Here is a 12299-nt window from a genome sequence, read left to right as displayed (position 1 = left end):
GAGCGAGGCGCTCAGGTGAGTGGCTGCAGCGACCCGCCGCGAACTTTTACACGTGCTGGCCAGGCCGTGGCTCCGCCCACCGGGGGCGGAGCCTGACGGGAGAGGCCGGGGCGGCCCCGCCGGCGGCCAAACTCAATCCGCAGTCCCGACCCTCCGCTCTCGTCTTAGTGGCCAAATCCGATCATTCCGAATTTTTCTGAGACTCAGAAATAGGTTTTACAGAGCCCATTTTCGGGCCGGTGAAACTGAGGCACGGGATGCCCCCACACACCCTTAGCGGGAAGGGGTCGGCCACCTTTCTTACCAGGCACTAATAATCTGGACTATTCCATTAAACGTATTGCGGGAAAAAAATAACTGGACACCATTTATTGAGTGCCTTCTGCGACCCGGCGCTGTTCTAAGGGCTGCAGATGCAGGAGTGAACAAAATCACAACTAACCCTGCCCTCTGGAGCTTATGTGGCGGGGGAGACACAGAACACAGACAACCTGCGTAAACTGCGGGGCACCGTCCGTGATGACAGGCGCCAAGGAGCAAAATAAAGCTAGGGATGGGGACAGGGTAACCCCGTGCCAGCAATTTTCTCCCCATGCCGGGGCAGAGTAGCGCGGAACTGAGACCGAGGGAGGTGCGGGAGTCGGTCTGGGTATTCAGGAACGCTCGTGGGTGTAAGGCGGGGCGGGGAGGGATTGAGTTCTGTGAGAAAACGGGGCTCCACCACACGGGCCTTTGGTCCGTTTCATGTCTTTTGGTTTTCCTGAAACAAGCCCTGGACGGGTTTTGATGGGGTTCTTTTTTTTGTCTTTTTTGGAACTGGGGGTCGAACCCAGGGCTTTGCGAATGCAAGGCAGACGCTTTGCCACTGAGCTACATCCCAGCCCCCTGGACGGGTTTTGAGCTGAGGAGGATTGTAATCATGTACATCTACTTTTTTCCTAGGCCACTAAAATCAAATAGCCCAGCAGGTGTGGTCATGCACGCCTTTAATCCCAGCGGCTGGAGAGGTTGAGGCAGGAGGATCACAATTTTGAGGCCAGCTTCAAAAATTAGTAAGACCATGGACTGGGGATATAGCTTAGTTGGTAGAGTGCTTGCCTCATGTGCACAAGGCCCTGGGTTTGATCCCCCTCATTCTCCCCCCGCTCCACAAAAAGGCTTTTTCTCAACCTAAAAAATTAAAAGAACTTGGGCTGTGACTCAGCCAAAAATTGCCCCCAGGTTCAATCCTCAGTACCAAAAATAAAAACAAACAAACTACCTGCCCCTTCTTGGGCCCCTAGAACTTCTTTCCTCTAGCAATTCTATCTGCTGCTGTTTGAAGTGGCATTGACACTCTGCCCCACCCTCAATCCTTTCTGAGTTTTTTTTTCTTCCTGGCAGAGACCACGACACAGTATAGAACTGTTGACTGCCCCCCCCCCCAACCTAAGGCATGCCCCCTGAGGTTAGGGCCAGGGTCTGTCCTACTACAGGTGTCCCTAGCCCAGCCCTGAGTGAATTCCTGATGCTGATCTCCTGGAGTTCCGCATATTGTCATTCAGGTCTCAGCTCAATTGTCCTCTCTAGAGCAGAAGGCCTCCCTGACCGCCTATCTAAAGTAGCCCCACCCTGCTGAAGGCCTTGCAAATTACCCTGGATGACCTCCATCTGTCCTAGTTCCTTTTTGGACCTCAGTTTCCCCAGTTCTCAAAACAATGTTAGAACCAGAGGGTTACCTGAAGTGGCCACCTCTGACCACCCAATGAAGCTCCCAACCCTGCCACACACTAATGCTGTGCCCCTTATTTTATTTCGTTTTGCAGTACTGGGGTTGAGCTCAGGAGTGCTTTACCACTGAAAGACATCCTCAACACTTTTTTATATTTTATGTTGAGACAGAATCTTGCTAAGTTTCTGAGACTGGCCTTGCAATCCTCCCTGCCTCAGCCTCTTGAGTCACTGGGATTATAAATGGGAGCCACTACTGGGCTGGGATTATTTCATTTTATTTTTGGCATCCAGTTATCACGTGTTGAAAGATCCCATTTATGTTTATGTATTTGCTCATTTATACTCTCTTCTATTTTTCCCGCCCCCTCTAGAATGCAAGTTGTGAGATGGCAAAGGGAGCCCCGGTCTGGTTCCGAGCAACTCTGCCTCATGATTCAGTCAGCAAGTACTAATTGACCTCCTTTTATGTGTCTGGCGTCTTTCCACAGATATTTGCAGAGCACGCGTGTGCCAGGCCCTGGGAAAGCCGAGGTACTCAGGATCCCTGCCCAAGTGGACATTAACGAGGGGAGGAAGCGAGTTCGGCCCGGGCCTAGAGCTGAGAGGTTCCATTTCCTCATTCAGGGTCTCAGTTTTGTAAACCTGGCCAGCAGGGAGAGCTGGAGGACAAAATGACCCTCTCTCGTCCATCCCAGCTGCTGTCCTTTAAGCCTATTTCCCCGTCCGCGGCTGCAGACAGCACGATTTCAAGGTTGCCACGGGGGAGGTGGCGTTGCCCCGGGAAGTGCGGGGTAGGAACGTGTCGGTGCCGCGGGCGGGGGCCAAACGCTAAGCTCTGCCCTTGACCCAGCCGCGGGGAAGACTTTCCCTCTACGAGCCTCAGTTTCGTGCTCCGTAAAATGGGCATCCCAGACGCCCCCAACTAACAGGCTGGCCGGTCAAGGTGCTGGCGGGGCGGTGACCAGGGCGGTGCCCGGAGCCAAGCCTCCCTGCGGCCGCGACCACGTGGGGCGGCGGCGGCGGCGGCGGCAGCGGCGCGGGCGGAACCCAGGCTCGGAGGCTTGCGGTCCGCCCGGGCCTCTGCAGCGGGGGCCCCGGCGGAAGTGTGGGCGCCAGAAGCTGTGGACCTGGGTGAGTACGGGGTGGCGGTGGGGAATCAAGGGCAGGTTCCCGGCCCCGGGAAGGCCCGGAGTGGCGGGAAGAGGCGGATCGCGCCGGCCGCAGGTGGCGGAGGGGCAGGCGGAGTGCTGTCCCGCGGGGAAGTAAGGAGGACCTGGATGATAACAGTAGCAACGATGGCAGTCGGGAGACCCCAGTCTTCCCCTGGGTGGAATCACGGGTTTCTTGGGAGCCTGGAGGTGGGAGGAACGTCCAGCCCAACGCCCAGGGCGTGGTGGGAAGTGGACGCCTGGGGGCCGGGAGGACCTACTTAGTATAAGAAAAGGAGAGCCATTAGTGGCCCGGAGGAATTGAAAGAAAACTGACCTGCCCCCAGGGGCGGAGGAGAGGCGTGTTTAGGGTTCGTACCTGCTCAGGTGGCCCCATTTAACAAATTTGCCTCAAGACAGGGCATCCCAAGGTATGTGCCTGGTCACGTCTGTTCTCTGCTCAGTTGGGTCCTGCCCTTGGCTGTTAACCTGTTAACTCAGCTGGTTCCCTACCCTGGCAGCTGCAAAGGGTTGGCCCAATGTTGCTTGTCCACTGAGCTCCTCCTTTCTCATTTTCTTAAAGCGTGCCCTGAGGCCCCAAGCAGGGAGATCAATGAATCCCCTTCCTCTGCCTGGACCTAAATGATGAGATCTAGTCTAAAGGGTTGGTTTTTCAAGCGGTGGCAAATGACTTTGGACATTTTTCCTGAAACCTTTGGGCAGGAAATCCCTGCCCTCCCCCCCAATTGGATTGAGATGATAAAGGCCTCTAGGGCCTGGTACCAGGGAGAATGGATTAGCCCGCCCTGGCCTTTCTTGGACATGCTGTGTAAGGTTTCTCAAACCTGTTTCTTATCAGGTCACACCTTGGCTCCAAAACCCTCAAGGGCTTCCCCTGGACTGTGGAAAACGTTTGTCCTTGTCATAGGGTAGGGTGAGGGCCCCTGCTCCATTGGCTGTAGGCCCTGTTGGCTCCCTTGCCTGCCACTCTGCAACCTGTATCAGGTAATGATTCAACATCTTCCAACTTCATTTGTACTTTAGGAAAGTGACAAGTCCCTCCACTGGCCCTTCCTTCATTTCGGTTTTTTTTTTTAACATTTATTTTTTAGTTGTAGATGGACATGATACCTTTATTTTTTAAATTTTATTTTTTATGTGGTGCTGAGGATTGAACCCAGTGCCTCACGCATACTAGGCAAAGGCTCCACCTCTGAGTCACAACCCCAGCCCTTATTTATTTATTTTTTTAATAGGCTTTATTTTATTATTTTTTTTTAATATTTATTTCTTTTAGTTATTGGCGGACACAACATCTTTGTTTGTATGTGGTGCTGAGGATCGAACCCGGGCCGCACGCATGCCAGGTGAGCGCGCTACCGCTTGAGCCACATCCCCAGCCCCTTAATAGGCTTTAACATAATTTTTTAGCTGGTGGTGTGGGCCCGATATCCCATCTACTCTGGAGGCTGAAGCAGGAGGATTGAAAGTTCAAGGCTAGCCTGGGCAGTTTAGGAAGAGCCTGTCTTAAAAAAAAAAAAAAAAATGGNGACCACACCTGCTGGGCTATTTGATTTTAGTGGCCTAGGAAAAAAGTAGATGTACATGATTACAATCCTCCTCAGCTCAAAACCCGTCCAGGGGGCTGGGATGTAGCTCAGTGATAGAGTGCCCCTGGGTTCAATCACAAATACCTGCATCCAACAAAGTAAAAACCCCCTAAAACAATGTGTTTGGCCACTTGCTTAATTCCCATCTGGTAGACCTCAGTGTTTATCTTTTTTTTTAATATTTATTTTTTAGTTTTAGGTGGACAAAATATCTTTATTTTTTATTTTTATGTGGTGCTGAGGATCAAACCCAGTGCCTCATGCATGCTAGGCAAGTACTCTACCACTGAACCACAACCCCAGTCCTGAGTGTTTATCTTAAAATACTTAAATGTTAACTTAGTTTGGAGAAAGGCCCTGGGGACTGGTGACAGTGGTCAGATAAGTTTTTTAAATGTAAATAGCCCTTAATCCCATTCCCCTCAGTCTCCTGCATCAGGAAAAAAAAAAAATTGGTGTCTCCCTAGATCACCCTTTCTTTAGTTTACACTTTGCATCCTTCAAGGAGAGCTCGCAACCTTAAAAACATATCCATATCTGACCTCCTTTCCCCACCATCACTGTCCCCACCCTCTCCTAAACACTGACATTTACCTGGGCCATACAGTGACCTCACCTACTTCTCCCTGTGTCCCCAGTCTGTTCTTTGGGCAGCAGTGAAAACGTAGGCCAGATCCCTGTTTTTCCTACAAAGATTCAGAACCACTTTTGTGCTCCCATGTCTCTCAGAATTGAGGCCCAAATTATTTTTATTTTATTTAAAAAATTTTTTTGTTGTATATGGACATAATGTCTTTATATATTTTTACAGGGTGCTGAGGATCAAACCCAGTGCCTCACACATGCTAGCTACATCTCCATCCCTAAGGCCCCAATTTTTTTTTTCATATCTTTATTTTGTTGGTTTGTTTTTATGTGGTGCAGAGGATCTAACTCCGTGCCTCACATGTGCAAGGCAAGCACTCTACCACTGAGCCACAACCCCAGCCCCTGAGGCCCAAATTCTTGTCACAACCCACAAGGCTCTCCATCCAACTCTCATCACCCTGTCTGCTCCACACTGACCTCCTGACTGTGCCTCAAGTGCACCATCAGGAGGCCACTATAGTGATGTGCCTTTGTGTTTGCTGTTGCCTCTAGCTGCAGTCCTTCCATAACCCTGCTCCCTGCATCTATCCCCTCCTCATTCAGGACCTTGCTCAGATATGTCCGCCCTTCCTGGACACCACTTTCCACCCCCTCCATTTGACTGGGTGTTGCCCCCCCTTTGGTCTGCCCTCTTGCCTGGGGATGAGATTGTGTACCCTACTGGATGTTAAGCCCATGGGGCAGGAATGGATTGGGCTGTTTGAGTCCCTAGATTTGTTCTCAAGACCCCCTAGCATGGGCTTGGCACAAGAGCAGGCACACTGATGATGGTATTGATCATATTGGATAAAGTGGATGGGTGAATCATTTTCTTTTAAGCATCTTGATTTGCTTTATTCTGTGATTCTAGAATCAGGCACTCTTCATTCCATAAAATCAAGTAAGTGTTCCCTGGGTGTATGAGTCTTTACAAGTCTTCAAAAAATATATACTGAATCCCCCCCTGCCCTACACCTGTTCAGCCAATCCCCATTAACCAGTGGGATGCAGTTGTGAAGTAATCAGACCTGTCACCCTCTCTGAGCCTTATGTTGGTGGGACAGGCAGCTTGTGGGCAGATAGATACACTCAGGCACTTTGTAACAGCATGTCCATCAGGATAGGAGTCCCCAAGAACTAAGCTGAGAAATTCCTAATGAGGCCGTCACTGGCATGACATTGCAGTGCAAATGTGACTCACATTCGTGATGGGGCTGGTGTGAACACTACCGTAAGTCAGTGGCATAAAAGAATAGTACATGGGGCTGGGGTTGAGCGCAGTGGTAAAGCGCTTGCTGAGCATGTGTGAAGCACTGGGTTGACTCTCAGCACCGGTATAAACAAATAAATAAATAAAGGTCATCAATAACAAAAATTTTTAAAAAAGAAAGAATAGCACATACAATTATGGACAGTATGTAATATTTGATATTGACAATAAATAACCATGTTACTGTTGTGTGTATTTGTGATGCCATGTGTTTTATCACTAGAGTGCGCTCTTATTTATTTATTTTTTTAAAGCAGCCTCTGTTCATGTGCTCTGAATCTCTATTGCATCAGGAGGCCACTATAGTGAGCGATGTATGCCACCTAAGTTTGTGCAGGTACACTATGATTTTCACACAGTGGTGGAATCCCATGCTTCTCAGGAGGTACTCCTGTTGTTAAGTGTACATATGGGACAGTAAATACATATTGTCGGGAGGTGGTAGTGCCAGTGTCATGTGCCTATAGTCCCCACTACTGGGGATGCTGAAGCAGGGGGATTTCCTGAGCCCAGGAGTTCAAAACCAGCCTGGGGCTGAGTACAGTGAGGTACACCTGGAATCCTGGTGTCCCAGACTGAGGCAGGAGGATCACAAGTTCTAGGCCAGCTTCAGTAATTTAGCAATCTCAAAATTTAGAAAAGGGCTAGAGATGTAGCACAGTAGTAAAGTGCCCCTGGGTTCAATCCCTAATGCCACACACACAGAAAAAGGTTAAAAAAAAAAAAAAAAAAACCAGAGTGAAGGGTATACTATTTTTTCCTGCTTGTAGAAATGATATTTGAGCAGCAAAAAGTGAGCTATGCTTCTGGAAATATATGATCTCCTATCTGAAAGAGGGTTCCAGGCAATAATAATGGCAGGTGCAAAGTCCCTTGGGCTTTGGTTGGATTGAGGTTGGCATACACCTGGAACAGAGGGTAGTGGGGTGGGAGATGAGGTCAGAGAGGCGACAGGCCTTATAGCTTCTGTAATGGTGTGGGCTCTTGCCCTGGTTAAGGTGGCTCCCGGACTTACTTGTAACAGCATCCCTCTGACAGCCAAGGTGGGGCATGTACTGGGGTGACAGTAGAGACCCAGGAGCCCAGTGGGGAGGTCTCTGTGATTGCCTGATGGGAGGTGATGGTGGCTGGACCCAGGAAAAGGGCAGAGTAGTGGTGGGGAGAAGCTGTGGATTCTGGATGGCTTTCAACTTGAAACCCAAGCTTTGCTAATAGAATCAAAGTGGCTTCGAGAAAGTGAGGCATCTGGGGATGGTCTCCCTGGCTCTCTGGACAGTCACCACCCTCCCACTCACACTTCTCCCCACTACCCTAGTCTTTTTTTTTTTTTCTTTTCTTTTTTAGGTGCTAGGGTGGAACCCAGGGCCTTACACATGCTAGACAAGGGCTTTGCCACTGAGCCAATCCCAGCTCAAGGTCTTCATCTTTTTTGGGGGTACTGGGGATTGAACCCGGGGACTTTTTACCACTGAGCTACATCCCCAGCCCTTTTGTTTTACTGTGAGACAGGGTCTCACTAAATTGTCCAGGCTGGCCTTGAATTTGTGATCCTCCTGCCTTGGCCTCCAGTAGCTGAGGTTACAGGTGTGCACCTTCATACTGAGCATTTTTTTCTTTCCTCATTTAGTTTTGTGGCACTGGGGCTTGAACCCGGAGCCTTGCGCATTCCAGGAAAGTGCTCTACCCCTGAGCCACATCCCTAGTCTAGAAAAGCTTTTTTTTTGTACCAGGGATTGAACCTAAGGATGCTTAACTACTGAGCCACATTCCCAGCCCTTTTAAAAATATTTGGGTGTATGAATCTTTGCAAGTCTTCAAAAAATATTTACTGAATAATCCCTCCTACCTTACACCTGGTCAGCCAGTCCCCATTAACTAGTGGGATGCAGTTGTGAAGTATTCAGACCTGTCACTGCCTCTGAGCTTTATGTTGGTGGGACAGGCAACTTGTGGGTAGATAGGTACACTCAGGCGCTTTGTATAACAGTGAGAGAAAGGGTCTCACTGAGTTGCTCAGGGCCTCACTAAGTTGCTGAGGCTGATTTTGAATTTGTGATCCTCCTGCCTCAGCCTCCTGAGCCACTGAGATTATAGCTTTGTGCCACCACACCTGGCAGCAAAACAATTTTTTAGTAGACTTTTTTTTTTTTTTAGTTGAAGATGGACACAATACCTTTATTGCTATTTATTTTAATTTAGTTGTCAATGGGTCTTTATTTTATTTATTTAATTGTGGTGCTGAGAATCGAACCCAGTGCCTCACACATGCTAGGCAAGCACTCTACCACTGAGCCACAAACCCAACCCAATATAACATTTTTGATGCATGAAAATTATATAAACTTAGCATCATTGGAATCACCTCCCCCTGGGGTACTGGGTGCCCAGTCCTTGTCAGTCTCCTCCGTCAGTCACTAGGTTTTTGAGGGCAAGGGACTAAACTACAGATGAGCCTCTGTCCTCCTCTCAGTCTCCTGCTCACAAAGCCAGTGTTGTTCTACATGCATTTACCATCATGGCAGCAGCACTTAACGTGTCCCCGGCCTGAGCAGAACACCGTACTTGGGTTCGGTCATTTGGTCCCCATGCTAACTCTAAGGGAAGTCCCTGCTTACAGACGGGGAGACCAAGGCCTAGAACCATGAAGCAGTTTCCCGGCCCCATCTGCAGGAGCCTGTTAAATCCTGATAAGGGTGCAGGAGGCATCAGTCCTGTCTCCATGATCATTCTTATTATTTATTTGCTGTGCAAGGGATGGAGCCCAGGGCCTCGCATAAGCCAGGCAAGGCTTTACCACTGAGCTGTATCCCCAGCCGGGACTGTCTCTGGACTGAGGTCATGCGCCAAGCCTGGTGGGAAGGTGTTTCCACCCTCACTAGAGGGGGAGCAGGACTTGCTGAGCCTGGTCTTTGGGCCACGGTGGGAACAGCAAGGTGGCTGCTTTGAAGCCACCTGAGGGAAAGAACATCCAAGCAGAGACAGGAGGAGACCCTGTGGGCAGCCAGGCTTTGTGCCCAAGGACCAGTGAGGAGGCCAGTGGCAGTGGGGACAACAAGAGTGGCACCCACTGAGCTGGCAGGGCCTTGTGGGCTGTGGCTTTGGCTTTGAGAAAGAAGCTGGTGGAGGGCGGGAGCGGAGAGGATGTGAGCTGCCTGGCGTGTTAACAGGGTGCTTTGGCCAAGTGGGGGGGCGCAGCTGTGGGGGATGAAGATGAATCAGGGAGGAGCCAACTGCGGTAGTCTAGGCGAGAAGTGACTGGGGTGGCATCGGGATAGAGGCAGAGGAGGGGTTGAGAAGGGGGAGGGTGTGATGAACATAATATAGTTTTATAAGCCTTTGTCTTTTATGACCTTGACTTTGTTTGTTTTTAGTCCAGACTAGTTTTGTTGGTTTGTTATAAAATGTTTCTCAATTTGAGTTTGGTAATCCATTTTTGGAATGAATACCAGAGATGTGGTTCTGTCCTTGGTGTCGTTACTGGAGCTGTTGGCTTCAGTCGCCAGGTAAAGGGGGTGTCTGTCAGGTATCTCCACTATGAAGTTACTGCTTTCCCTTTACAGAGAATAAAGATCTTAGGAGGAGGTACTTTAAGACAACGCAGATATTCTATTCCTCATCAAACTTTAATCCATAAATCTTCACATCCATTGATGATTTTTCCAACACATTGTTCCTCTTACATTCATTACTTGACGTTCTGTAGTAAGGAAGACCTTTCCTGTCTCCCCCTTTATTCGTTCATTTATAATTATTATGGACTCTGGTTTCTGTTTCTTCCAGTAGTTGTGGTCTGTAACTATCATTATGTTCAAGTTCAAGTCCTTCCAGATTTGGCCAGCAGGGACCCTTTCCAGCTGGCTCCTGCACAGGCAGGAATCTTTTTGGAAGCAGGATTTCCTGATGGACTGGGTGGTTTGTGTGTATGAAAGAGAAGGCTGAGGGTCATTATTCTGGCAAATATTTATTGCCTAGAACTGGGATAAAGTTTTGATAAAAGCAGATCAAAGTCCCTTCCTTCGTGGGGCTTATGTTTCTGTGCTGTGACACTTTGATTCTGGCCCAAGTCACTGGGGGAATGGTGGTGCCATTTCCCAGGAGGCGGAGAGCTAGGGGATACTGGCCCAGGTTTTAGGAGAGTCAATGTTTTAGACAGGTTGAGATGCCTGGAAGAACAGTGTCTGCCCCCCTCTTCAAGCCCTGCACCCCCACTTAATGGCTTCCCTGTTCTTCACTCAACAGCCAGCATAATGCAGACTCCATTGGTCATTCCTGTGCCTGTGCTCCGGCTCCCCCGGGGCCCCGACGGCTTGAGTCGTGGCTTTGCCCCTGATGGACGCAGGGCCCCTCTGAAGTGCGTAGCTACTGAAATCCAAGAGTCTCCCATCCTTCAAGAATCTCCAGAATCCCAGGAACAGCGGGCCCGAGCTGCCCTTCGGGAGCGCTACCTCCGCAGCCTGCTGGCCATGGTGGGTCGCCAGGTGAGCTTCACACTGCACGAGGGTGTGCATGTGACTGCCCACTTTGGAGCCACTGACCTGGATGTGGCCAACTTCTACGTGTCGCAGCTGCAGACTCCCATAGGTGTGCAGGCTGAGGCACTGCTTCGATGTAGTGACATTATTTCATACACCTTCAAGCTGTGAAGACAATATTGTGGTCACCCTTCTGCTGTGGGCTTAGCCACAGTATCGCAGGCCTCCAAATGTTCCTGAGCCAGGCACTGTGGACCCCACAGAGTTCTGAGCTCCCTGGGAATTTTGAACCAAGCACCTCTGGATTTTTGAGGCCTCCAGGGTCTAGTTGTAAAAGTCTGCAACCTAGGAATTCCAGATCTCGTTGAAAGGAATGCTCTACCTTGCAGAACTCTGGACTCTACAGAAATATGGGCCAGTGCCAGTTCCTGAAGACCCGGGTGGAGGTGGGGGCTGGAGAAAGATGAACTGCATTGGAGAGGTTGCAGAATTCAACCACCCTGAAGATAACGCCCCAAAGCTCCCCTCCTACCAAATAACCAATTATCCCAGGAAAATTTGACTCCTGTTTTTCATTTTCTATGTACTCCATGGGGGATGGAGTCAAATTTAGGAGTTGTTAGAATGGTTATCCAAGGGCGGAATCCTGTGGGGCTGGATACAGATGGTGAGGAGCTTGGATAAAGGTGCAGGGATTGTGTCACCCCGGGTCCCAGGGATGGCTGGAGACCCCTGAATGGGGGCTCAGGACCTAATTTTGGGGTGGGCCCGATGGACCTTTATAAGGCGACGGGCATGGCTCTTATTGAGTCACTTGGTCCTGCACAGGTGCTCATGGCAAGCTTCAGATTTTGCTTTTCTGTTCCATACTGGGGGGGATGCTGTGATCTTGTGTGGTGGTGTCACTAAGAAGAGGCTGGAGATTAAAAGATAGCCTGAAGCTTTGACTTTCCTCTATTTGGCCTTTGACTTTCCTCCATTTGGTATGGCCATCCATGTCACCATCTTCATTCAGTCCCCTCTCACTAGAAATCTTTCAGCAGATGGAATTTTTTAAAAAGTTCCTGTCCTTTTAGTCCCTTCAAGTTCAGAAAGTAAGTGAAGCCTTCCAGTAAGTATAGAGGACTTTTTGTTTCCTTTTCAGTCTCAAGAAGGGCTGCTGCCAATGTACGGGACAAACAGATAACCTCTCTGCCACCTTCCGTTCACATCGCCACCGCTGGCGACTCCTAGCTCTCTAGTTGCCTAGGCAACAACCTGGCTCGCTCCGCCCCGAGGCCCTTTTATAGTCTCAGCCCCGCCTTCCCGGGTCGCTGGGTGGGCTGGGAGAGCCTGTCGAAAGTGCGGAGGCGAATCCCGAGGGCCGAGTCGACGCCTGGGGGCGCGGCTAGAGCTCGCGCAGGTTCTGCCGGGCGGGGCATCTACCTTCCTCTCCAGGTGTTTGGGTCGGCAGATTCAT

The 12299-nt window shown here is 49.9% G+C and overlaps 1 protein-coding gene across 13 annotated transcripts in view; it reads left to right on the top strand.

Annotated features, from left to right (window-relative positions):
• Positions 1 to 11797, top strand: part of Gemin7 (gem nuclear organelle associated protein 7) — a 12667-nt gene extending 870 nt beyond the window's left edge. Inside the window, exons 1-6 of one of the 13 annotated variants that reach the window (XM_048790711.1) lie at positions 1 to 15; positions 2085 to 2244; positions 2338 to 2844; positions 3721 to 3866; positions 4159 to 4228; positions 10608 to 11797. In XM_048790711.1, coding sequence (XP_048646668.1) covers positions 4222 to 4228; positions 10608 to 11011 — 411 coding nt within the window. In that variant the 5' untranslated portion in view covers positions 1 to 15; positions 2085 to 2244; positions 2338 to 2844; positions 3721 to 3866; positions 4159 to 4221 and the 3' untranslated portion in view covers positions 11012 to 11797. The other 12 variants (XM_048790712.1, XM_048790710.1, XM_015496715.2 and 9 more) reach the window with 12 other exon arrangements.
• The last annotated feature ends 502 nt before the right edge of the window (positions 11798 to 12299 follow it).

This window comes from Marmota marmota, unplaced genomic scaffold, assembly GCF_001458135.2.
Source record: "Marmota marmota marmota unplaced genomic scaffold, marMar, whole genome shotgun sequence".
Taxonomy (NCBI): Eukaryota; Metazoa; Chordata; class Mammalia; order Rodentia; family Sciuridae; genus Marmota; species Marmota marmota.
Note: the sequence above shows the minus strand (reverse complement) of the source record. Positions and strands in the feature narration are given on the sequence as shown.